The 27,306-nt window shown below is 39.4% G+C and overlaps 1 protein-coding gene across 1 annotated transcript in view; it reads left to right on the top strand.

Moving 5' to 3' along the window:
* Positions 1-480: 480 nt before the first annotated feature.
* LIN9 (lin-9 DREAM MuvB core complex component) overlaps positions 481-27,306 on the top strand; it is a 46,119-nt gene continuing 19,293 nt past the window's right edge. Inside the window, exons 1-6 of the mRNA XM_033099341.1 lie at positions 481-593; positions 11,868-11,900; positions 13,687-13,781; positions 15,251-15,355; positions 23,781-23,914; positions 25,265-25,390. Of these exons, the coding sequence (XP_032955232.1) occupies positions 515-593; positions 11,868-11,900; positions 13,687-13,781; positions 15,251-15,355; positions 23,781-23,914; positions 25,265-25,390 (572 nt within the window). The 5' untranslated portion in view covers positions 481-514. The remainder of the gene's footprint in view (positions 594-11,867; positions 11,901-13,686; positions 13,782-15,250; positions 15,356-23,780; positions 23,915-25,264; positions 25,391-27,306) is intronic.

Here is a 27,306-nt window from a genome sequence, read left to right as displayed (position 1 = left end):
GCCGCCCGGGTAACGCGACCCCGCACGAAGGGCTTCTTTCCCGGCGCCGGGCCCACAGGTGCCACCTCCCCGCCCCGCCTCGGCCCGCCCGGGCTTCCCTCCCACCTTCCCTCCCTTTCCCCACTGGGAACAAACAGCCTGCAGTTCCCGCAGCTGCAGCGCGAGACGCGAACCGCGCGCCGGGAGCGAGCCCCGGAGGGGGCGGGCGGCGCGGGCCGGGAGCGGGGCCGGCGGGACTTGGGAGCTCGCGCGTCTCCCCCCCGCGCTCCGGCGCCGGGCCCGGGCAGGGGCGGCGCGAGACGGGCCTCTCGGAGCGGCCTTCCTGCCTCCTCCCTGCAGCCGTGCTGGGGGCGGAGGGGCGAGGCGCGGCCCCACTCGGCGCCCCCCTCCCCGGGCTGGCGCGGGCGGAACCCGGCCTGCCTCCGCCGGCCGCGGCGGGAGCGGTGCGACGCGGTGCCGCGGGCAGCGAGCTCCGCATTCGAACCTCCCTCGCAAAGACAGTCTCCGCCCCACAATGCACCGCGGCGGGCAGCCTTTGAAAAAGCGGCGCGGCTCGTTCAAGATGGCGGAGCTCGACCAGTTGCCTGACGAGAGTGAGTAGCACCTCCAAGCACCCCCACCTCTTCCAGCCGGCCGCCTGCTCCCGGGCGGCACCGACCGGGACGGGCGGCCGTGCCCTCTGCTCGGCAAGTGGGCGGGCTGCCAGCCCCACCGTGGTCCCCCAGTCCTCCCACCCCGGTGTTGCCGCCGCGTCGCCGCCTTTGTTATGGTGTCTGTGTGTTGGTTTCTGGGGTTGTGGGAGCGCCAGGGCCGGAAACCGAAAGCCCGGGGGCCCCGCCGGTGCGGGGCGGAGGCGGTGGCTGCTCCCCTGGCCCGATTCGGGCCCCTAGCCGAGGTAGGGCAACAGGGGCCCCCGGCCGCGGGGGCTGCCCTCGCCGCCTGCACCGCTCGCCCGGCGCGGAGAGACGCCTGGCGGGCTTATGTAACCCGCCTGTCCCGGGGCCGGGAAGGACTCGGGCTGCGGAGGGGTGGTCACAGCACCTTCGTCTCGCCCCAGCCTCTGATCTCGTTCTGTCACAGTTCCTGCCTCTCCAGGCACTTGTGATCGTCACTGTCCCCCCCCACCCCACCCCACCGTGTGTCCACCCCTGGAAGTGTTTCCGTGTCAGAGGGCTGGCCCCTTCCCCCGGGACCACAGGTGGCTGTGGACCTTTCCAGACAGAATCCAGACTTGGGGACACAACTGTTCAGGTGGCCCCTATCCCACCGATTTCCTTCTGTGCGAATGTGTCTTAAGACTCATGGGGGTACCCGGGTCCTGGGTGTGACAGTCACCGCAGGCTCACACGGTGCTCTTCCTGGGGTGCTCTGCCACCCCAGTGCATTGCCTCCTGTAACCGTATGTACTCACCCTGCCATCCCAGACCTGTGTGTTTACCTGGATGGAGGGTAGCAAGTAGAAGCACTAATTCCGCAGTTTGAGCACGACAGAACTTAATATTGTAATTTACAATGCTGTGTCAAGTACATTAAAAGGCAAATTGTGGAGAGGTCTTGAGCCACACTCACTGTTCAGTGTATGTATTTGTCATTTCTGAGAGTTTAGTGTAACAAAAACGAGAGGCTCAATCACTGTTAAATCTATGTGTGCAAGAGGGAAATAGACACTTTCAAAAATGACAGCTAATTCTGTTTTCTTTGTGGGGTTATGTACTCTTCGTGTGTTAATAAAGTTAAAATGAAAGCGCAAGTTGCCAGACTGGTGAAAAGTTGTATTAGAAGAGTTTGCATTTTAAATTTGCTCTAGGCCAGCGAGTGCTAAGTTCCAATAGAACTTTCTCTGTGATGGAAAGTCTCTATTTTGCCACCTCCCATTGGGTAGCTATTAGCCTGCATGCGGCTGTGGAACTCTTCAGATGTGGCTACAGTGACGGAGACACTGAATTTTCTATTTTATTTCATTTTCGTTCATTTAAATTTAAATACATGTGGCGAACGGCTCTTGTTTTGGTCAGGGCACATCTGTAGACTATCCAGGAATTTTACTGTTTTCCTGTTTGCAGAATACAGTTGATTGTGGTTTAGAATGCTCTCAAATAAGGGTGGACCTACTAAGCACAATGCGCTTGTCATCTGAAAATCCTTGCTATCTTTATCATAAAGATATTCTTATCACCTCTTAGAAGTCACAACCACTAGAACTGTTATTTTGCTTCCTGTAGTCGCTCTGTTGAAATGAGAGGTGTTCTAAGTGTCTTTCTTACAGCTGTCATTTGGAACATTTGCTCGTCATCATTACACATTTATGGAGGACTTACTATGGATCTTTGTAGACTTGGGGCTCACACTAGGTTTCAAATTCCAGCGACACTCTCATTTATGTTACTTTGTGACATCTCTGGTACATTGCAGTGTGTGGAGGTGTGCATGTGTGTTTGTGCGGCGTATGTCTTGTTTAGCTAGATCACAGCTTGTTGAAAGCAGGGATTACCTTACCTGGTTTGTCACAGAATGCCACAAATCATATATATACATTGATATATATGGATTTGAATGTAAAGTAAGAGGTCTTTTTCACGAAACTGGGGTACAATCTTGAAAAGGGAAAGTAATTCCAATTTGATGTTGGAAATAACAATTTGTTTCTTTGCCAGTTTTAGTGAAGGGGCTAGCTAATAAATTAGCCAATAGCCAGTAGAACATTATCAATAATAAAAGCTAACATTTATTGAGTCCTTAAGGTGCGCAGGCTGAAATGTAGGAGGGTTGTGGTTTGGTTGGGGCTACTTATGGCAAAACTAGCCGTCAAAGAGGCCCCTAGCTATTACAGTAGAAAATTTTACAAAGATATCAGTTTCTCATTCTCCCTGGTGGAGCCCCAGGAGGAGAAGAACTAAAATGAGTAAAATCACAGAGATAACTGAGTATGGTTATGAAAGAAACAACACTCTACGGGGAGCTAAAATAAGGCTCAAGAGAAAGGCAATAATTAGCAAATCCAGAAGTCTGGAGTTAGTCACCAGCACTTATCAGTCTTGGGAGATTGACTCGCTTGTCTGTTTGAAGAGGAGCTTACGGTCTTCACTGGCTCACAGGAATAGGAAGGTGTCTCCGTATTTTCTGAATGACAGTCTTCCTCTCTGGGGGAGTTCTGTGGGGGAGTCCTGTGGAGACTTAAATGAAACAGGTGTGATTCAAGAGAGTCCTAATTGGACCCAGCTATTGACTCCTTGTAGCTTGACAGTGGTTGGAGTGCTCAGGAGAACTGTATATGGTCCCTTCCATTTAGGAGTTACCTGGTCTGCTGGGGACCCCTCTTTCCAGGTGTTTTTTTTGTTTTTAAGGAGGGCACAGCTCACAGTGTGATCCCCATGGCGGGGATCGAACAGGCAACCTTGGTGTTATTAGCACCACTCTCTAACCAACTGAGCTAACCGGCCACGCCTAGGTTTTTAATAATACTAGGTCACCTGGTTCTATGGAGCTGTAATGGGTAGAGAGGTCAGCCTGGGGGACGTGCTGATCCCCATATTCCCTGAGTGCCTGTTGAACCTCTCCCAAATTAATGATATGAGAAATAACAGAATTGAGGTCAGAGTCTACAAGCAGGCTCTCTCTAAATCTCGGGGGCAGTGCAGTCCAGGTAAGCTGTTGGGACAGAGCAGAGTCAGGGTCTCTCCATTCAGAAGCGAACAGGGATTGAGAGTCTGGGTGTAAGGGGATACAAAAGAATTCATCTTTGAGGCCCAAGGCAGAAAACCAGCTGGAGTCCCCCGGCACCTGAGTTAGTATTGAATATGGGTTTGGGACCAGCGGATGAATAGGTACAGTGGCCTCATTAATAATTTTCAAGCCCTGGACTAGACAGCATTCTTCATGTAGCTTCAAAACTGGCAGGATAGGGGCATTAAAAGGGGATTGCCGGTACTGAAAGTCCGTAAGTTATACATTTCTGTATCAGAGGTTGGAGCCCCGTACGAGCTTTAGCCTTGGGGGTACTTACTGTCTCTTTTGGAGGACATGACGGGATCTTTCAAAAAGACCACAATGGGATCTGCCTTAAGGGCTCTTCCTGGGATTCCCTGATCCCAAACCTCAGGATTGCGCTGCTTCATATGTCCTGGGGTACCCCTGAGGGGGTTTCTGAGACAGGAGAACTTCAGAGGACTAGGAAGGATCTTCGGAACTCCGGAAGACCTACCGCAGCCCCTGAAGCCGAGAGTAGATCTCTTCCCAGCAATGGAGTGGGGCAGTTAGACATAACTAACAATTTATGAGTTACTAAATGTTCACCCCATTGGCAAGAGACAGCCCGGAGCCTAGGGGTTTCAGCAATTCCTCTAACTGAGTGGGTTTCAGAGGAAATAGGTCCCGAGTGAGCAGTCAAGACAGAGTAGGTGGCTCCTGTGTCAATCAGAAAATTAACAGGCTTTCCGCCATGTTCAGGGTTATTGCGGTTCCTCCCCTCTGATGATGATGGCCTTCTTGGGAGCCACGGGAACCTCAGGCCCTGTCAGTCAATCACAGCCGTTTGTGGGGAAGGAGTTGGTCCCCTGCTCCTTTCAAAGCAGGGGACAATCTCTCTTCCAGGGCCCTTTTTGTTTGTACAGAGGCACGGCTGTTTTGGAGGATTAGGGCACCCCTTGCTCCAGTAGTCTGGGCTTCCACATTTAAAGCAGGATCCCTTACCTGGTGTTCATGTTCTGGGGTTGCCGGGGTGGCCCAGAGGTGGCTTCGGCCTTGGTCCATCTGGAACTGTGGCCAAAAGCCTGGCCTGTCTCTGATCTCGTCTCCGGTCTTGCTGTGCCTCTCCTTCCTCCTTTACCCTGTTTGAGTTATTAAAGACGTTGAAAGCAATGTCTAGGAGTTAACTAGTAGGGGTTTGGGGTCCCATAGCTAACTTTGGGGTCCCATAGCTGCGGATGTCAGGTGCACACTGGCTAATAAAATGCATCCCTGCTACACCTGGGTGGTGGGATCTACATTACCCTGTTTCCCCGAAAATAAGACCTAGCTGGACCATCAGCTCTAATGCGTCTTTTGGAGCAAAAATTAATATAAGTCTTATATAAGACCGGGTCTTATAGTAAAATAAGACTGGGTCCTATATTATAGTAAAATAAGACTGGGTCTTATATTAATTTTTGCTCCAAAAGACGCATTAGCGCTCCTGGTCCGTCGAGGTCTTATTTTCAGGGAAGCACAGTAGTGTATTTGCGTAGGGCATCTACTAAGCGAGCATGAAAAAGGGCTGGGTTTTCATATGGCTCCTGTATAACTTCTTTAATCTTATCATAGTTCACAGGCTTGTTTGTGCATCTCTTCATTCCCTTCAGGAGGCACAGATGCATGTGGTCTCTATGAATAGTTCCCTCCTGCCTGATAATTCCAGTTGGGATCTTGAGTGGGAACAGCCATCATTCCCACCAGTTATTGGTTAGGTTGAAATACATATAGGGAGGTGGCACTTGTCCCCAAATACGAATGTTTTTTCCTCTGGGGTACAGCAATGAGAAAATAATATTTAAGTCCCTCCAGGTGAAATCAAAAGACAGAGCCAAACCTTTAAACTCATCAGTGAACTTGCCTGGATCCTTCAAGAACTTTCCTAAATGGTGTTTGCATTGTTTAAAGTCTGACATAGAAAAAGGGACATGGACCTGGGTGGTTCGGTGACGTCCCTCTGCCACCTCCTAGAGCAGGCATAGAAATTCTCCCAGCGGTTTAGAACTGGGTAGCAGGGGGTAGATGGGCTGGTATGGGGGTAGGGTGGGTGCAGTCTCTGGTGGACTCTCTGGGAGAGAGACCGGTGACTCCAGTGGGTCCATGGGGTGTTTAGGGCCTGAACTGGGAGTCAGGTCAGAGGAAATCTCTTTCTCTTGATTACTGTCCGGTGGAGGACCAAGGCTTCCATGGCAGTGATCCAGAGTGCAGGCCCTAGTCTTGGGGGTTGTTTCTTAAGCAGATGACTGCCTGGACACAGGGGCCCTCCATCCGCTTTTCCTGTCATCTACAGAGACCCAGCTGTAGGCTGGTGCTATAATTTAGGCTTCCATTTCCCATCTTCTAGTTTATACTGGGGCCACGCAGTGTTACAAAAGAAAATAAGAGTTTTCTTTCTAATACTGTTTCGTTTTAAGGTGGCCCAGTTCTGAAGAAGAAACCAAGAGAGTTGTCTCTAGGAACTGAAGAAGTATTACCCGTTTCAAGTCCTTGGGAGGTAGCCTGAAAAAGGGTAAAAGAAGGGATTAGGGGTCTCCCGCAGAGCCCTCAAGGTCTGTGACTCTCCTGAAGAGGCTGGCCAAAGTGGGGGAGGTTGGAGTATCTTTGGCTTCTCCCTGCCAGCCTCTGGTTGCCATGGCTATGGCCCGTTGCCTCTGGCATCCCAGAGTTTATAGTCATCCCAGTGGTTGCTGCCCCAGGAGTTCGGATCCCGGCCTCGGCCTCTGCAAACCAGAGGACAGGGGTACTGTAAAGTTCCCGGGAGCTCGGTAGATTTCATGCCCTAGGATGGGGCATCCAACACAGGGGCAGACCCCCGTGACCTGGCGTCATTGCAGTTCCAGGACCTCTGTAGATCCCATTCCCCTCTGGCCAGAATGGAACTTATAAGTTTCAAATAGGCCAAAGTGGCTAGTGGGGAAAAGGAGACCTCCCTCCCCCTCTCGTGAAGAAAAGCCTCCCTGGTCCAGGTAAGACTTAATTTCATTGATTCCTTAGGAAATTGAATGGTGTGGACCTTATGACAGTTAAGCAAATGACGGATTAAACAAACGCATCGTCCAGATTCTCTTTCTTTGGGGTCCCTGGCCTGATGGTGGAAAGGTTGGTACCCCGTCTTAACTATGACCCTGACAGAGACAGCATGAAGGGCAGGTCCTTTCAGAAAGTCGGCAGAAAAGTGAGACAGATTTAATCCTTCACCAGTCGGAGAGAAGAGTAGCAAAGTAAGTGTGATTTTCAGCTACAGAGACAAAGCGAGGAATCGGTTGGTCGTTCATGACTTACCTGAGATTTACTTGCCTGCCAATAGCGGGATAGGTGCAGGAAAACCAAAAACAGTTTGGACAAGAGGCTAAAAGCGCCTGCGCTCAGAAGTGAAGGCAGAGAGAAAGTCGAGAGCCCTGGCTCCCGGGATGCCGTACTAACCCTAATACTGGAAGTTACCACAGGAGTGGGTATTGTGTGATGATGGAACCGGTACCTTGTAGCACGGATATTGTCTTGAGGTTGGCATAGGCACCTACTGCCAGTCGGCCCCCATCTGTGACCTGCTCAGCCTGTCAGGGGAGTCTTCAAGCGGCGAGCACCCTCTCAGCTCTTAAGCGCTTGACCCACGCCTGCTGTGCGACTGAAGCCTCCCCGGAGTGGTCTCAGAAACAGAAAGAAAGCAGAGAGCAAAAGTGGCTTACAGCTTTCTTCTTACTGTGGAAATTCAGTCTAGGTGTCGGTGAAGAAGAATCCCTTCCTTCGTGGTTGCCACAGATGTTGCTGGAAAACAGTTCTTGGTGTACACACCAGGAAAGAATTCAAGGACACACCGAATAAGCCAAGCAAGCAGATTTATTAAAAGGATAGGACATTCTTAAGATGGCGAGGGCAGGCAAGCCTGGAGAAGAGCAGCTGCTCCGAAGAACAATGAGACTTGGGAATTCACTAAAAATGAAGGCACAAAATATTCAAGACTTAGGTAGGGGTGGCATTATACGAGGTTGGACAATTATTGTAAGTTCACGAATTCATCCTGGAAAAAGTGCTACTAACTTCATTGCTGAATATCACTACGGGCACCTTCGAAGTCCTCCCCTTGGGAAGCTATGCACCGATGTCAGAGCCTAGTCCACCAAAGTAATTTTGGAACTCTTTTTCTGGAATGGCCATCAGAGCTGTCATCGTATTACCCTTGTCCTGAATGTCATCAAAATGCCTTTCTCTCAATATTTCCTTTATCTTTGGGTAAAGAAAGAAGTCACTGGGGGCCAGATCAGGTGAGTAGGGAGGGTGTTCCAATACAGTTATTTGTTTACTGGCTAAAAACTCCCTCACAGACAGTGCTGTGTGAGTTGGTGCATTGTCGTGATGCAAGAGCCATGAATTGTTGGTAAAAAGTTCAGGTCATCTAACTTTTTCAGGCAGCCTTTTCAGCACCTCCAAATAGTAAACTTGGTTAACTGTTTGTCCAGTTGGTACAAATTCATAACGAATAATCCCTCTGATATCAAAAAAGGTTAGTGACATCATTGCAACAAGTTCGCGAACTTAATTGTTAGACCTTGTAGGCGTTCCTAGGTGAGTCCTCTCTGACCATTCCTTCCTGTCTGAAGGAGGGATTTTTGTCCTTATTTGGCTCAGTCAGAACTGTCATGGCAATACAGGGGGTGGAGATTTTCCCTAACTGCAATGCTAATAATCCATTACAATTAGCTAAAATTCACCTTGAGGGGCAAGATGGCGTCCTGGATCTGCCCTCTGCCGCCGACATCTACCACTGAAATCTGGTTCTGGCTGGTCTCATAGCTGCACTTTGTCTTTTCTTTCTTTTTTTTTTAAGTTTTTATTGGGTAACATTGTGTTTTTTCCAGGACCCATCAGCTCTCACATCAAGTCAAGTTGCCACCATCCCATGTGGGAATTGAACTGGCAACCTTGTTGTTAAAAGCTGGCTAACCAGTTGAGCCCTCCGGCGCCCCACCGGCAGGCAGCTCAGAGACAGCTTGTTGTCTTTAATCTAGTTGTGGAGGGCGCAGCTCGCTGGCCCACGTGGGAATCAAACCGGCAACCCTGTTGTTCAGAGCTCGCGCTCTAACCAACTGAGCCATCAGGCCACCCCATACTTTTTCTTAAGGACGATCTCATCTCCTCCCTCCTTTGTCTCCCTTTACCTCCTCCTTCCCTTCCTCCCCCTTTCTCCCCATGGCCCTATTCTTTCTGCCTATGGTAACACTATGAGTATAGTTACCATTTTATGTACTTGTTTATTGTGTGTCTCCTCCCACTAGAGAGTAAGGTCTAGAATAGTGCTGTGTCAGGCATTCCGTGAATATTTGTTGAATGAATGAATGAACATATCCAGTTAGAACAGGATTCTAACTTAATCAAATTCACATGCCTGTAAAATCCATGTTCTTAATTTAATGGGGTTTTTTTGACTGATCAGAGTAATACTGACAGCATGATATAAAAATTATCCATGTGCTATGTGCCTTTTACGTATATTAATGCATTTAATCCCCATTTTACAAATGAAGAACCCAGCGGCACAGAGAGGGTAAGTAATTTACTTAAGGTAACACAGCCAGAACATGGCAGAACCAAGATTTAAACACAGCTAGTCTAGACCTGTGCTCTCAACCACCATGCTATACTGTCTTTCAAAAAAGGTAAAAGGTTAAAAGTGGCAGGTCAGAATCCCCAAGAATAGTTCCTGCCTTCATGGAGCAGGAAAGAATGTCCTTGCTGCTCACACCTCTTCCTTCAGATCTCTGCTCAAATATCACCTTTCAGAGAAGCTAATCATGAGCACCTTATAGAAAAGTAGTCTTCCCAGCCCCACGCCACATTCCCTACCCTTATTATCCTGCATTACTTTTTTTTCAGGTAGTGCTTATCATCATTTGGGGGGGGGGGGTGTCCTTTCACTAGAATATAAATTCCATGAGAGCAGAGACTTTGGCTGTTTTGCATGCTGTCCTATCCCAAATGCCTAGAGCAGGGCCTGGGATGCAGTCGGCATCCCATACTCATGAATGAATGAATGATTACTACTTTTTCTCAGATGAACCATAGTTCTCATGGTAGCTGCATGGATATGTGCCCTGTCTATTACTGCTGCTCCCCAACTGTGTTGTATTGTTTGTGGGTTTTTTTAGCAAGACTTTACAGCATCTCTCCCCGAGTTCTTCCCCCACAAATTTACTGCCTTTGGTCATTAAACTTCAATTTGCCATACAGAAACTCGTAAGGTGTCCTGTTAACCATTCTCCACATCTAGGCAAGAGGGAAGAGTGAAAGCAAGAGTGGCTTTGATGATGCTGGGTTGTCTGTTCTGTAAGCCTCTCTTACTGCCATGTGGAGGAGAAGTCAATTGAGGTTTAAGTACCTGAGATGCATAGAAATATTTCGTAGCTAGAATCGCAGTACTTTATCTGTTGCTTCTCATATAAAGTCTCTTGTCCATTTATATGAGTTGTAAATCATTGCTGCTTTTATTAAGCACCAAGGAGAATTCATCTTTCTTCACTGATTTTTGTACTAAGTTCATGTTCTTCTTTCTTTATCCTTGCGATCATTCTTTATTTATTGCCTTTTATGTTTTATTTGATGATATAATGGACTGGTTCCTTAAAGATTTTTACACACATTTAGAACATGCCACTTAAAAATTTGTCTTTTTTCAGTGCAAGTAACTGACCAACATTAAAACATAAATGGATGTCACAGTAACTGAGATGAGAAGTAGCTGGTTATAAAATAAAACAAATTTGAAAATGAGGAATGATAAAGAAGAATTTGACAAAAGGAAAAGGAAAAAAGGTGTTCTAAACAGTTTTAAATTTTAAAGAGGGAGATTTGCTCATCTATAATTCTATGAATAATTTCTACTTTGGAGCATAAGAAGGGTTTTTTTCCCTGTTAATTTCTTCTATTTTATTTTATTGAGATGTAATTGACATACCATTGTATTAGTTTTAGGTGTACAACATAATGATTTGATGTTTGTATATATTGCAAAATTATTACCACAGTAAATCTAGCTAATACCCATCACACATAGTTACATTTTTTTCTTATGATGAGAACTTTTTAAGATCTGCTATTTTAGCAACTTTCAGATGTTTAATACAGTATCATTAACAGTAGTCACCATGCTGTACATTACATCCCCAGTACGTTTTTGTCTTACAACTGGACGTTTGTACCTTTTCACCTATTTTCCCCCACCCCCACCCCGCATCTCTGGCAACCACTAATTTATTCTTTATATCTGAGTTTTTTTGGGTTTTTTTAGATGCCATATATATGCGGGAGATCATCCTTATTATTTTTCAAATGACTTGGACTTCTTTGCAACATACATATCCCATTCAGAAATGTCCAATTTAGTGCTCTCCCTTTCTAATAAAAACTTCTTTTCCTGCTGATTCTCCTACTTCCCTCCCCCATAGATCCTATCCTTTATTCACTCCAGGCGCCCAGTGTTTCTCAAAGGGAACCTTTGGCTTACCTGCAACAGAATCCCCCAAGGATCCTTATAAATCATACAGATTGTGTGTCTATGAGGAGCTTCCTGGTTGTTGCAGTATACACCTGACTTTGTTTTAGTCAGTGAACCCCTCCAGCGTCATGCCCTTCTTGGCTGTTCTGAACTCCCTTTTGCAGCTTGGATCTTTTAAGTGTTGCACAAAACCTGCCTGCATTCTAGACTTCCAAGGGACTTATTGCCTGCTATGACAGTCCCTGGATCATTACCATTTTCTGTTTTCTCCACTCTCTTACCACTTCTGATCTTTGTCTCAATAAATGTCAGTTCCCTTTCTCTTTTCCTTCTCCAGCACCAGCCCACTTCTGGATGAGGATCCAAAATTGCTTCTGTTCCTACTCTTCCTCTTTCCCCCCACATTTTTTTTCTCTTTTTGAAAAGCTCTCTAGTTCTCACAAATGTCAGACTCCCAAATGTCTCTTTCCAGGTCTTCCTTATCTGAATTCCGGTCTATAGCTTGAAGTGTCTGCTAGTTATTTCTAATTGCACATCCCACCGTCACTTCAAACTCAATATTGCTAAAACTAAATGGATCACGGGTACTCCCAAACCAAGTTCTTTTTCTCTCACTTTGATTATGCAATAATACTGATTTGTTTTATTGCAGGCTCTTCAGCAAAAGCCCTTGTCAGTTTGAAAGGTAAGAATCATAGCATCATTCTTTAGGTATGGCATAAGCTAGAAATTTAATTTTTTTAATTAATTTGGATATAGTAGTGTTTTTTTTCCTTCTAAGTTAAGATTTATTATTGGTTTTCACTGATGATAACTTTAATTTAATATGCTGTTGTAGGAGAATTGGTCCTTGGTTGTTAGAAAGTATTAAATTTTTTCCCTAGAATTATTGATTAAAGAACTTTATAACATTCCAGACTAATCTTACTAGATTTAAAACATTTATGAAACAATTGTGCTAAGCTGTATTTTTGCATAATAGTTTATTTTTATTAACCTTGCCTTTTAAGTAATAAGTCTCTTAAAAGAATGATAGTAATTTTCTTTTCTCTGAGAAAAAAGTCAGATATGTTTCTTGGGCTTGCTATTTCTTTCTGTAAGTACATGAGACCAACCCTCTTAATATAATTTATTTTGAAATTTTACCTCTTGAGCAAGATTCTACTGGGTAAGTAAATTTGGAACCAAGCTAGATTGTCTCAAAGGTTCATTAGTACTTCTAGTTTTTAAAACTACTATATTGTGCTTTGGGTTAGTGATTTACCAAATTAAGTCCTTCTGGCTTGAAAACACTTACCTTCCAGAATTATTCTAATTTCTTTGCCTGCCAAGATCAACCCCATCCCACCTCTTTTCTCTCCTCTCCTCTCCTCTCCTCTCCTCTCTTCTCCTCTCCTCTCCTCTCCTCTCCTCTCCCCTCCCCTCCCCTCCCCTCCCCTCCCCTCCCCTCCCCTCCCCTCCCCTCTCCTCTCCTCTCCGGTTTTATTTGGGAACAGTGTGTTTTTCCAAGGCTCATGAGCCCCAAGTAAAGTTGTTGTCCTTCAATCTAGTTGTGGAGGGCGCAGCTCAGCTCCAAGTCCAGCTGTTTTCAATCTTAGTTGCAGGGGCCGCAGCCCACCATCCCATGTGGGAATTGAACCGGCAACCTTGTTAAGAGCTCGTGCTCTAACCAACTGAGCCATCCAGCTGCCCCCCAACCTCTTTTCTTTTGTATGTATTAAAATATATGTCTGAAAAAGCATTTCATTATTTTTCCCAATATTAAAATAATTTTTCTTAAAAAACATACATAAGTAATGTAAATTTCATATAGAAAAATTAGAAAATACTGATAAGCAACTAGAAAGAAATGAAAATAACTATGTTGGGTATACTCGTCCCAGTTTTCTATGTCTCTCGCTATATATAAACATATCCTTTACATAAAAATTAAACTCACCCTTTATTTTCATAATATGTCTAATCACTTACTTGATTGGATCTTTTCTGGTTGCATACAACTCTGAAGATGTTTCTTTGAGTTAAGGAAAACAGAAACTCCACACATTTCACTTCTAGATATCAGGAGTTTCGTATACTGAAGCAGAAAACATTTAGAAATATGCTCTAAATTCAAAGTTAAAAGGAGCTTTTTTCATTGCCTTTCTATCAATTATATTTGTCTTATGAGATAGTTCTTGGCAAATTAGAATAGAGGAATTATTAAAAACCAAAAAGAAGGAAGCCACCGTTTTAATAAGAACATTTAATACTTTAAAGATTCATTGCCTTGTCAAATTATTTAGAGTTTGAAAAATAATACAGAAGAGATTTTTTTTATTTGTAGTAAACTAAAATTATTATGGTTAAGTGTATGTTTTCCATATTGTTAAATATTTCAGGTATATTACTATTATTAAAAAGGCAATGTTCATAGTATGAAATCCTTTGAACTAAGCTTAAATCTCATTAGTAATAATTATTTATTACAGAGGGAAGCTTATCTAACACATGGAATGAAAAGTTCAGTTCTTTACAAAAAACACCTGTTTGGAAAGGCAGGAATACAGCGTCTGCTGTGGAAATGGTAAGGAATTAGTTTTCTTCCACTTTAGAATATAGCTGTGTTTTCTGTATTGTTGTCATGTGCAGATTCTTACAGCACAGTAAAAATTTTCCAAGGTTTTTCCCCAACTCCAAACATTTGAGTCCTCAAGTGTCACTGAGCAGTATTTGATCACATTTTCATAAATAATCTGTAGCCTGTGATAATCTGGTCGTCATTAAGCATTTTTAAGTCATTGTAGTTTGTTTAAATAGGTAAAAACAAAAAAAACTTCAACAACCCTAAATCATACTTTTTTTAGAATATAAAAAATGTTACATGGCTCTAATTCCCTACGAAAAGATACATAAATAAATGGTAAGATATTAAAATCTTTTGTAGGTCAGGGTTACCCTTGCGCATTTAGGGCTGGGAAGTAGAGATGAACGTGTAGTTGGGATGGCTAATGATTTGGGGGCCTCGGCTCCTCCCGTGCCTAACCAGGTCGCCAGGAGGGTTTAGGGGTCAGTCATGAAACAAGCCTGGATCTGGGACAGACAGCAGCGGTCACAGTAGCCTCGGCAGCTGGCATGTGCAGGACTTTCCCCACTCGAGCAGTTCTATCACCACCATTCTCTTCCTCCCCTCTACCAATTGTCAGGGGAGAAGGGACTTCCTGTCGGGACTATGGAGTGTTGAGACTCGCAGTGGGTTTAATTTCAAGGATCCATACCTCTAGCCTTGACCCAGTTGGATGCTGCTCATATGTTGCTAGCCCTCTACACCTACCTCCATTCCAACTAGGCAGGGAGCTCTGTCTTGAATGATGGGAGAAGGATTTGAAAAAGGATGCTATTGAGTACTATTGGGATATTATTTCTTTTGTTCTATTAATATTAATGAAGCATCTGAACCTCGGATGGATTGTAAAATTTTTCATATTATAGACCCTTAAGTGTGTGATGTACTTTGGTTACTTAAAAATGTTAGTTATACGCACATTTATCAAGTATCTTGTATTTTTATTTACAAAAGGAAATTCAGTTAACAATTTCTGACAGCCGATATAGTATAATTGTATGTACATTTAGATTTACCCTCCAGAGTGATCTAGGAACTTTGTCCCAGCCCAGCCTTGTGCAACAAATGTATCATGTGTTACACCCACTGGTATTAATCCAAACACCAACATAATGAGAACTGGAATTTCCAGAATTTATTTTCCTGTCTTCACCATTCTAGGCTGCCAGTGTACTAAGGAGACTTGGATTCTAGTTTTAATCATCAGCTAGGTGTTTCATTTATAAATACATCGCATAAATATGTGTCTTACTACCTCCTAAATCTAAGATTATTTATATTTAACTTTGTGCACTCTGTATTCCCCATGCTTCATCCTTCTATACTGCTGGTAATCCAGAGTTAGCTATATTATCCAAGTATAGAATTATATTTTGGAACAAAAATGGGAAGTGTTCAGTCTTTTCATTATTAAATAACTTCTATCATAGCCTTTCAGAAATTCAAAACGAAGTCGACTCTTTTCTGATGAAGATGACAGACAAATAAATACAAGATCACCTAAAAGAAACCAGAGGGTTGCAATGGTTCCACAGGTATGTGTGTGCTAAAATTTTGTTTCATGTGATAGGAAGTGAGCAATTGCTCAGCATAATACAGTTTATTCTGTTACATTTTGAGTAACAAATTCTTTTCTTTAAATCAGTGTTCCAGCTCAGCTCCTATTTTAGTTACCTGGAAAAGGCCATTATTTTATTGATGGACTTTAAACCGGAATAGAAAGCCAGTCCTCAGTCTTACAAATGCACACTTTTCTTTTAAGCATGAAGATAGTGGACATGAAGCAAATGGATTTGGCAGTATGGAATCAGTTTGGAGTTTTGCATGGAAATGAGAGGGGATTCTATTTTATCACTGAGGGAAAGATGTTGAAGACTTCTTTATCCAGAAGAGGAACATACATAGCCTGAAATCTTATCTCCTCTTTCATTTTTGGCATCTTTAAAAAAAAAAAAAAGTGATAGCAGATATGTAAGAATCAAAGGAATGAGTGAAAATTGGATAAGGAAATATTAACTTCAAGAATAGTGTAATTTTTCTATCAAATTTACTAATTTTGATATAGTTATTCCCTACTTCCCTTTCTTTCTTTTTTTTTTCAGAAGTGTAATAAGGTTTTCTAGTAAAATGGGCCGTGGTAGAAGTGATTTTCTCAACCAGGAATTGGGCCTCATCAACTAGATTAAAGGCATGCCCAACAATGTGCCCTACCAAGAAAAACCCCCAAAAACCCAAAACTCTTACATTACTGTATGATCATTTCAAATAGTAAAATATGTTCATGTTCTATAAAATAAATAAAAATGTATTTTGAATTTTTTTAACATCAAGGACACATAAGCATCAAAAATTCAATTTTATAAAATTGGCACAAATACGTAATGTGTATTTCTTGACTCCGTAAGTGTTGGATACAAAGTTGAATGAATCTAAGAAATAGTTAAATAACAACTATTTCTTGTATTGACTTTAGAAGAGCTATGATATTAGGATGATTTGAACAACTTAACTCGGTTTAGATTTTTTAAATTTCCACGTTTGTCTTTTTCTTTTTTTTTTTAAAGATTTTATTGGGGAAGGGAAACAAGACTTTATTGGGGAACAGTGTGTACTTCCAGGTCTTTTTCCAAGTCAAGTTGTTGTCCTTTCAATCTTAGTTGTGCAGGGCACAGCTCAGCTCCAGGTCCAGTTGCTGTTGTTAGTTTCAGGGGGCGCAGCCCACCATCCCTTGCGGGACTTGAGGAATCGAACCCGCAACATTGTGGTTGAGAGCCCACTGGCCCATGTGGGAATCGAACCGGCAACCTTCGGAGTTAGGAGCATGGAGCTCCAACCGCCTGAGCCACCGGGCCGACCCCTTTTTCTTTTTTTTTTTTTCAGTTCTTTTTTTCCTCCAACTAATTTTTAGGGAAATTTTCAAATGTACAGAAAACTCTGGCCTTTATGACTATAAAACCATCCAGCCCAAACTCTATCCACTGCCTTCCTCCCCAGACACCTCGTCCCTCCTAGGACTATTTGACAAAGTCCTTTCTACTTCTGAGCAATGCAGAGAAAATACAAGACAAACATGATCTGAGACTTCTTCTGAGTTTTCTATTTCTTTAGCCTTAAGATGCCTAGTTCTTTTGGTCTCATTTACATGACATGGCTCGTTCTCTTACCCTCCTAGTCACATCCTCTAAATCTGTTGTATTATGTCTGTGTGTTTCTTTAAACAGCACTGTCCAGTAGTGAAATTATAAAAACCGACTTTTATTGAATTCTTAGTGTATAGTAGGTCCTTTTCTAAACACTTCGTATGTATTACTTTGATTTAATCTTTGGCAATCCCAATGAGATAGGTTAGTACTATATTATAATATTTCCCGTTTTTCAGATGGGAAAACAGACGTACAGAAAAGTATCTTGCTAGGAAGCTGATACTAAAATGGCAGGCATCCTGTTTCCAGAGCCTTGCGTTTTTTGTTTCTTTAACAGCTTTATTAAGATACAATTTTAAAAAAAAAGATATAATTCACATATTATACAGTTAATCTATTTAAAGTGCACAATTCAATGATTTTAATGTATGCACAGAGTTGAGCAACACCACCACAACCAATTTTAGAACATTTTTCTCACCACAAAAGAAACTATGTGACCAGTAGCAGTCACTCCATTTTCCATGTGTTGAATAAACCCTTAGAAGTCTAATTGCTACAACAAGGGTATTAACATTTAAACTTTGGAAGATACTACCAAAAAAATCTATTCATAAAAGTTGTAGTAGTTTATATTTCACTAACATTTTGAATATATTTCTCCACACTTAACAAGGGATTTTTAATACAGTTTTATATCCAATGAGCCACCAATACCTCATGTAAAAATCTGGGTCAATTAACTCATTGAAAAGAAAAGTAGCATTTTTTCTGACAATAATATTTTATAGTAATTTGTTATTTATGCTTAACAACTCATAGCATATAAAAAAGTGTTTTTACCTTAGAAAGTTAATTTTCTAAGTACACTGTGGTATCTTAAATTGGATGCTGGGACAGAAAATAACATCAGTGGAAAAATTGATGAAATCCAAATAAAGCCTGTACTTTAGTTAATAGTATTGTACCATGTTAATTTCTTATTTTTGACAAGCCATGATTATATAAGATGTTAACATTAGGGAAAGCTAGGTGAAGGGCATATTAGAACTCGACTATCTTTACAACTTTTCTATAAATCTACAATTTTTCCAAAGTAAAAAGTTTATAATAAAAATAAAAAGTTAATTTGACCTCTACTTACCCTCCATATCTAGTTTCCTCATCTACTGGTAAAAACTGTAATTAGCTTGATTATTTTTTTTGACCTTTTTAATAATTCTAAAACTTCGTGCATTGATATAAAATATCAGGTATTGTTTAAAATATGTGGTTTTTTTGTTTGTTTGTTTTTGTTTTTTATTGGGGAATACTGCGAGCAATGTGCCCTTCCAAGACCCATCAGCTCCATGTCAAATTGTTTTTCAGTCTAGTTGTGGGGGGCATAGTTTAGCTCCAAGCCAAGTCATTGTTTTCGATCTAGTTATGGAGGGCGCAGCTCACTGGTCCATGTGGGAATGGAACCGTGGATCTTGGTGTTATGAGCACAGCGCTCCCTAATCACTGAACAAACTGGCCGCCCACCGCTGGCCCAGCTCCAAGCTCAAGCTTCTGCTGCTCACTGGGCCACGTGGGAACCAAACCGGCCGACAACCTTCGTGTTAAGAACTTGCACGCTAACCAACTGAGCCATCCGGCCGCCTCAAAATATGTAGTCTTAAAATTACATTTTTAGTATCATTTTCATGGTATTGTATCATGCATCATTCTATAATTTGTTTTTTTCACTCAAAAGTCTGTTTTTGAGATCTGGCGGTGCTGATTGATTTAGAGGGAGGGAGGGAACGAGGGAGGAAGGGAGGGAGGGAGGGAGGAAGAAAGGAAGGAAGATCAGGCTTCAATATTTTGTTTTTTTACTGTTATATAGTATTCAATCTTTTATTTATAAATAATTTATAATTATAAATTCTCCTACTTATGGGTATTTAAGTGGTTTCTAAGTTTTTACTATTACAAACAATGCTGTAGTGAACATCCCAAGCATGTTCATACAAATTTTCAAGTGTCTTTCTAGGATAGATGCCTAAAATGTGGATATGCACATTAAAAATTTTTTAAGTAGTGCCAAATTATTCTCCAAAGAAATTATACTGGTTTATACTCTCTACCAACAATATATCATACCTATTTTTCCAAATGCTTTCCCACTCAGTATATAACCAAACTTCCAGATTTTTGCTGAATTCATAATAGCATCTTATTTAGTTGACATTTTATCTATGAGTGACTGAGAAATTCTTCATGTATGTTTAGAAACTATTTCTTTCCTATAAACTGTCTTTTCCCCATATTCTATTAGATTGTTGGCCATTTTCTTATTAGTTTGTCAGAATTTTGTATATATTAAGAATATTTGGGGGCGGCCGGGTGGCTCGGTTATAGCACGAGCTCTGAACAACAGGGTTGCCGGTTCGATTCCCACAAGGGCCAGTGAGCTGCACCCTCCACAACTAGATTGAAGGACAACGACTTGGAGCTGATGGGCCTGGAGAAACACACTGTTCCTCAATTAAAAAAAAAACAAAAACGAATATTATTAGCTTTTTCACTGTTTATGTTGGTTGTGATTTTTTTCAGAGTTCATAGTTTGTCTTTTGACTTTGTTTCTGTGTTTTTCATCGTGGAGGACTGAAAAAATTTTTAAGAGTCACATGTAACTATCTTTTCTTTTTATGACTTCTTGAGCTTATGCTCAGAAAGACCTTCCCTAGTCTAAAATTTATAGTTTTAGAATTCTCTCGTATTTCTTATTTTGTTTTTTTCAATGTTTAAATCTTTGATCCATCTGGAATTTATTTTGGAGAAAAGAATGAGGTAAGGCTGCAACCTAATTTTTTTCCAGAGGACTACTTTGTTGTCCTGGTAACATTTACTGAGTAATCCATCATTTATACATTGATTTAAAATGCTGCCTGCAACCCAAGCTAAATTCCTGTATATATTTGAGTTTATTTCTAGGCTTTTTATCTCTTTATGTCCATTATGTCTCTGTATGTCCTAGTATCAAATTGTTTTAATGTGACTTTATATTGTGTTTTAATGTCTGGTAAGACAGTATTCTTTTTTTAGACTTTCCTAAGTATTCTTGCACATTTTTTTTCCCATGTAAACTTCAGATTCAACCTGACTAGGAAAAAAATCTGGATGGAAGTTTTATTGGTATTTCACTAATATTATAAATTGATTTATGAGGTCTGACATATGTAACACTGAGACTACCTATCCAAGAACTGGTTGCAGTTCCACTTATTCAAGGCTTAATGTACCTAAGTAGACTTTGAAATTTTTTTCCATGTCAATCTTGCACATTTCTTAAGTGTATTCCTAGGTATTTAATACTTAGTTCTTGTCATTTTAGCTGTCATAAACAGGATATTTTTTCAATTTTATTATATAACCAATTCTCATTTATATACAGAAAAGAGTGATTTTTTTAAAGATAATGATTTTTGTATATCAACTTTGTATTCATCCACTTTATTAAATTATCTTATTATTTTTAATGGTGATGGTTGACTTCTTGAGTTTTCTGGGGCAGTCATAATGGTAATGCAAATTATGGCAGTTTTGTCTTCACCTTAAAATTTTTATTCCCGTTATCTAATTGAATTGGCTAATTCCATCAAAACAATGTAAATAAATAGGAAAAAACCAGTGTTACAAAATAGTGGTGATAATCAACATCTTTGTCATATTTCTCACTTTAATGAGAATGTTTTTAATATTTTAACATTGAATATGATACTGACTTTTGGATTAGAATAGGGAGAAATGTGTTTTATAGATTAAAAAAGTATCCATCTGTTTTTATTTTCTTGGCCAGTCTAACTAAAAGTTTGTCAATTTTGTTAATTTTTTCAAAGAACTTGTTTTCATTGAATTTTCTCTATTGTTTTTCTATTTCATTTATTTCTGCTGTTTATTATTTTCTTCTTTCTATTTGCTTTGGGTTTTCTTTGCTTTTTTTTTCCTAGTTTTTTAAAGTGGAAGGGTAGGTTATTTATTTGTGATCTTTCTTCTTTTCTAATATAGGCATTTGCCCTATAAATTAAGTTTCCCCCCAAGCATTACATTAGCTGTCTCATTTAACTTTTGGCATGTTGCATTTTTCAGGGATTTCCTCTATTTCTTTTGTATTAAGAGTTGTTTTAATGGATGTTGAATTTTATCAAATGTCTTTAGCATCAGTGGAAATGATTGTATGATTTTTATTGTTTTGATTTATTGATAATGGCAAGTTACATTAATAGTTTTTTAATACTGGATCATCCTTGCATTTTTGACATAAATTCGACTTGGTTGTATTGTATTCTTTTGATGTTCTGATGGTGTTTATCTGGTAGCTTTCTTTTTTTTAAGCTTTTTAACAATTGAGATATAACACTATGTTACTTTTAGGTATACACTATAATGATTTCATATTTGTATATGTTGCAAAATGATCACCACAGTAATTCTAGGTAACATTTGTCACCATAATTACAAAAATATTTTTTCTTATAATGAGAACTTTTAAAAATCTCTCTTAGTAACTTTTAAATATGCAATACTATAGTCACTATGCTGTATATTGCATCCTCATGACTTATTTATTTTGTGACTGGTTGTTTCTACCTTTTGACCCATGTCGCCCATTCCCCCACCTCCCACCTGTGACAACCACCAATCCGTTCTCTGTATCTGTAAGTTAGGGGTTTTTTGTTTTTTTGTTTTAGATTATATAATACATATTAGTGAGATCATTTATAGTATTTGTCGTTCACTGTCTCATTTATTTCACTTAGCATAATACCCTCAAGGTCCATCCATATTGTTGTAAATAGCAAGATTTCATTCTTTTTTATGGCTGAATAATGTTCCATTATAAATATATACCACGTTTTCTTTTATTCTTTCATCCATTGATGGACACTTAGGTTGCTTCCATGTCATGGCTATTGTAAATAATGCTGCAGTGAACATGGGGGAGCAGATACCTTTTTGAGATCCTGATTTTGTTTCTTTCAGATAAATACCAAAAAGTGGAATTACTGGATCATATGGTAGTTCTATTTTTCAATTTTATGAGGAACCTCCATACGTTTTCCATAGTGGCTGCACCAGTTTACCTTCCCACCAATAGTACACAAGGGTTCCCTTTTCTCCACATCCTCGCCAACTCTTTATTATTTCTTTTCTTTTTGATAATGGCCATTCCAACAGGTGATCTGATATCTCACTGTGGTTTTGATTTGCATTTCCTTGGAGATTAGCGATGTCAGTATCTTTTCATGTACCTGCTGGCCTTCTGTATGTCTTCTTTGGAAAAATGATCTTCTGCTCATATTTTAATCAGATTGTTTGAGTTTTGCTATTGAGTTTTATGAGTTCTTTATATATTTTGGTTATTAATTCTTTATCAGACATACGATTTGCACATGTTTCTTCCATTCTGTAAATCGCCTTTTCATTTTGTTGATGGTTTCCTTTACTGTGCAGAAGCTTTTTAGTTTGATGTAGCCTGACTTGTTAATTTTTGCTTTTGATGATTATGCTTTTGGTGTCAAATCCAAAAAATCATCACCAAGAGCGATGTCAAGGAGCTTACTGCCTATGTTTTCTTCTAGTTTTATAGTTTCAGGTTTTATGGTAAGTGTTGAATCCGTTTTGTTAGTTTTTATGTTTGGTGTAAGACAGTGATCCAGTTCATTCTTTACATCCTCTTTTGCATTCTTTGTGTCTGTCCAGTTTTCCCAACACCACGTATTGAAGAGGCTGTGCTTTCTTCATTGTATATTCTTGGCTCCTTTGTCATAAGTTAATTGACCACATGTGTGGGTTTATATTTGGGCTCTCTGTTCCATTCCATTGATCTATGTGTCTGTTTTTGTGCCAGTATCATACTGTTTTTGATTACTATAGCTTTGTAATATATGAGTAATATGCATAGTTTGAAATCAGGGAACATGATGCCTCCAGCCTTCTTTATCAGGATTGCTTTGGGTATTTGGGGTCTTTTGTGGTTCCATACAAATTTTAGGATTGTTTGTTCTATTTCTATGAAAAATGCCATTTGAATTTTAATAGGGATTCAATTAAATCTTAGATCATTTTGGGTAATAACGGACATTTTAACAATATTAATTCTTTCAATCCGTGAACACAGAGTATCTTTCCAAGCATTATTAAAATTATTAGAAATGAGTGATATTTACTGAGGATTTCTTTTATTAGGTTGGTGCAAAAGTAAATGCGGTTTTTGCAATTATTTTTAACCTTTTAGACCACAATTACTGTTGCACCAACCTAATATTATACTTGGGCAGATTTTATTATCTATGTTATGTTGTCTTTATAAAAATAGTTGAGAAACTTTTTCTTCTTCTTCAGTGATTTTGGAACATTCTAACAGCATTGGAGCTCTGGTTTGATACAAAATTTACTGGTGAAACCTGGACCTAGTGCTTGCTTGCATGTTTTCTCTCACTCTCTCAGTAACAGCAGAGTTTTTACTGGTCTTTTCTGGCCCAAGAATTCTAGGACTATTTCTCACAAGCATCTTCTTCCTTCCTACCTTAATTGAAATTGTACTGCAGTGGTAGGGGCCAATATTTCACCTTCCTTGTCAGAATATGTTATGAAACTGGAGAGTTTAACTTTGTAAGAATTAATCAGAATGTTTATTTGTCAAATAATAACAAAAAATTCCATGTTGAATATTGTTGAATCTTTTTGAGTACTTAACCATAATCTACCTTTTGACAAATGTATTCAGTGTTATAGATGCTCATTTTTACTTAATGGAACTAATTAATCTCTGGTTTTTTTTGTTGTGTAGAAATTTACAGCAACAATGTCAACACCAGATAAGAAAGCCTCACAGAAGATTGGTTTTCGATTACGTAACCTACTCAAGCTTCCCAAAGCACATAAATGGTGCATATATGAGTGGTTTTACTCAAATATAGATAAGTATGTATCATGGCTTATGTCACAAATATTACTTGAACCAAAATTTAAGTTTTTCAAACGTTACAAGCTACAACTTTTTCTGTAGGTGTATTTTGATCCTATTTTTTCCTAAATTCCTTTTTCTAGTCCTCATTCTGGTTTGACCCATTTCCATTTCTCATAGTTTTCTTCTCCTTTCCCTCTTTTGGGGAAGAAATTATTACACATTTTTGTGAATAATGAAAGTATAATTTCTATATTATAATTTACAAAGACTATGGAATGGAGATCTCTAAAACAAAGCACTATTATTTGCAATGAATGAGACTTGTTTTATAAATCTTGAGCTATTTAAGTGCTGTATAATAATAGAAACAGTTGATTCAATGAACTTTTTTTAGGAGGGTAGGCTTTCTCTTTGGTGGATACTATTTACACACTTTACTTATACATAAATATTTAAATAGAACATTAAGAGATTTGGATAAGAACTAATTGTTCAACTGAAGTTACTAAGGAAAAATTCTGATTTCTAATACATTTTAAGCTAATCTAATCCATGCCAGTCATTGCTGCTTGCTCTTCTGGCTACTTATCTTTACTTCTGTTCTCTGGTTTCCAAAGCAGTTGCCTCCTCTGAAGTTTGTGAATCTCATTAACATTCATATTTAAGCCCAAGACATTCATGGTCATTCGTTGCTAAGACTGGTTCCTGGTTGCCCAAATTCATGAATAGAATTGTTTTATTTTTGTCCACAGATTTTCCATTGATTTAAGAGAGCTCTCAGTGTATCCTAGTGTGATCTGAGTTCTTCTGGAATTCCTAAGAATTAACCTAACCCTCTAGAGTCCTCCACTTTTTTCAGCTCACAGTGGACCATACGAGGATCGAACTGGCAACCTTGGTATTATTAGCACCAGGCTTTAATCCACTGAGCTAAGCAGCCACCCCTCCACTTTTTCTAAAACTGATTTACTCTCAAAGAGGATTCCATGATGATGGATTACCTGTGGAACAGATACTTTGTAGCTAACATTATTTATCCTAACCAGATAACATACCAGTGCCAGGAAAGCTTCCCGAGGACATACTCCTGGTAGGAGATTTAACAAAAATCAGTGTCTCCTGGACATCTCAAGCACAGACAGTATTTCCTGAGCAACTTTTACACATTATTTGTTTCACAAATGCCACGGATTTAGTTTTAGCACTTTGAATATGTATCTATTGTGTATATGTTTTGGGTAGAAGTGAAAGTTTGGCATTTTGTAATTAGTTGGATGTTGAAAATTGGAATGTGTATCTTGAATTTTAGTCTCTTAAGTAACACATTATATATTAACCATTAAAATACCATTTCTATTTTATAGACCACTCTTTGAAGGTGATAATGACTTCTGTGTATGTCTAAAGGAATCTTTTCCTAATTTGAAAACAAGAAAGTTAACAAGAGTAGAATGGGGGAAAATCAGGCGGCTTATGGGAAAACCACGGAGGTAAAAATAATGTTTTTGTTTAAAATAAAATCAGTATAAGTTGGTAGGGTCATTACTATATTGATTTTTTTTTAATCTTCAAAAGGACTAGCATCAAAACATAACTTTTCCGAATAATTAATTGTGTGTTAAATATCTCCTATTAACCAACTTTAATGACTTTTTTGTACTTATGCATCTTATAATTAAATGTGCAATTTAATTTTTGTTTACATCAAATGAAGCTTTTGAATATAATTTTGTGTATATATATGTGTATGTATATATATATGTACATATATATATACATACACATATATATATCCCACTATGTTCCAAAAATATATTTAAGAATGCACTAAAAAGTATTTAATGATGCTATAAGATTATATATACATTCTTATCATCTTTTGTGAAATTCTTTTTATCACCTCAGGAGCCTTTCCACAAGTGCATTTCACTTTATTATATAAATAAAGAAATCAAGTGAATCTAGTGTATTGCTTCCTGAGAATTACTTTTCATGTGAAATGACTTTTCCTTATCCAGTGTTATCCTGCTTTCTACACAGCAGGATACCTTATTGCACATTGCAACACATTGCAAAACCTTATATTACTTTTGAGTGGAATCTTGAAATATATTCAAAGAATTAGATCATTAGTTCTCATGATATGTCGGCCTTCCTAGTAAAAGCATGTACAAGATTTTTTTATTCTAAATCTTGGAAAAATTCAAGGAAGGCCTAGAAATATAAAGTGACTTGGATAAGTAGAAATGAAATTTAGTTTTAATGATTTCTGAAGATAGTGATGAAATGCAAGAATAAATTTTAATTGAACTGGTAATATTGTGTTTTATCCCTTGTATTTAAAGGTAAACTTGCTGATGATGTTTTTAATATTTTCTTCATTTACAAGAACAAAATTAAAATGTGATGTGTTAGTGTGTTTCGTACTGGTAATTTATGGTCTTTAGTAATTACTTTGGGTAGTCTGGGGCGTTTTTGCTGTGACTACATGCTAGAGCAAATTGAGCTACACTATTTCTAATTATTTTCCATCACAATGGATATTAGTCACTATTTATTTTACTGTTGTATTATAATTCTGCAGTTTGTTTAAGAGTGTCGTATTTCTCTCATTAATTTATCCTCGATTATCTTACCATGACTTCGCTTAATCTTGTAGTCCTTTACTTCATCAAGGCTAATTAACAGTTAAAACCTTTATTTTTAACAAAAGTTTGTAGTTTTTCTTTTCCCTGAGGAAGTCCAGGTACAACACAGATTATTGATATAATAAACTTTTTAAAATATCCTTAAAAAAAAAAAGGTGAAACACCAGGAAGGAACTTAACAGGAAATATGCAGGATGCAGATGAGGAAGTGCAAAGACAGTATGATCTTGGATAAGAAGACTCAAAATCCTAAATTAATCTGTAAATTAAAATAGTCTTCATAAAAATATCAGTAGGCCTTTTTTTTTTTCCTTAACTAGATGAACCAATTCTAAAATTCACATTTAAAAGAGGAGAAATCAAGCAATAAAATCTGAAGAAGCAAAGTAGTGACGGGAGACTACGTTTATCAGATATTAAAATAGATTATAAAATGATCATAATTAAAACACTGTGGTAGTGATGCATGAATAGAAAGATGACTTAAAAGGGAAAGAAAGTCCAGATAGAATCACAGATACCTGTGGGAATTTCGTACATGATAACAGTGGTTGTATTTCAAATACGTAGGGGAGAGAAGGGTTAAATTATTTATTTAATGGATATTGAGATCACTATGTAGCAATCTAGAGAAGATAGAAATGATAATGACAAAGCAACTTAGTGATTGCTTGAGAAAGGAGAGTGTAGAAGTGTGAGGATTGCAAAGTAGGGCACAGGAAATTTTGGGGGTAATTGATGTCTTCATATGTTCGTTA

Source organism: Rhinolophus ferrumequinum, chromosome 27 (assembly GCF_004115265.2).
Source record: "Rhinolophus ferrumequinum isolate MPI-CBG mRhiFer1 chromosome 27, mRhiFer1_v1.p, whole genome shotgun sequence".
NCBI classification, from domain to species: domain Eukaryota; kingdom Metazoa; phylum Chordata; class Mammalia; order Chiroptera; family Rhinolophidae; genus Rhinolophus; species Rhinolophus ferrumequinum.
This window is presented reverse-complemented; position numbering and strand designations above follow the sequence as displayed.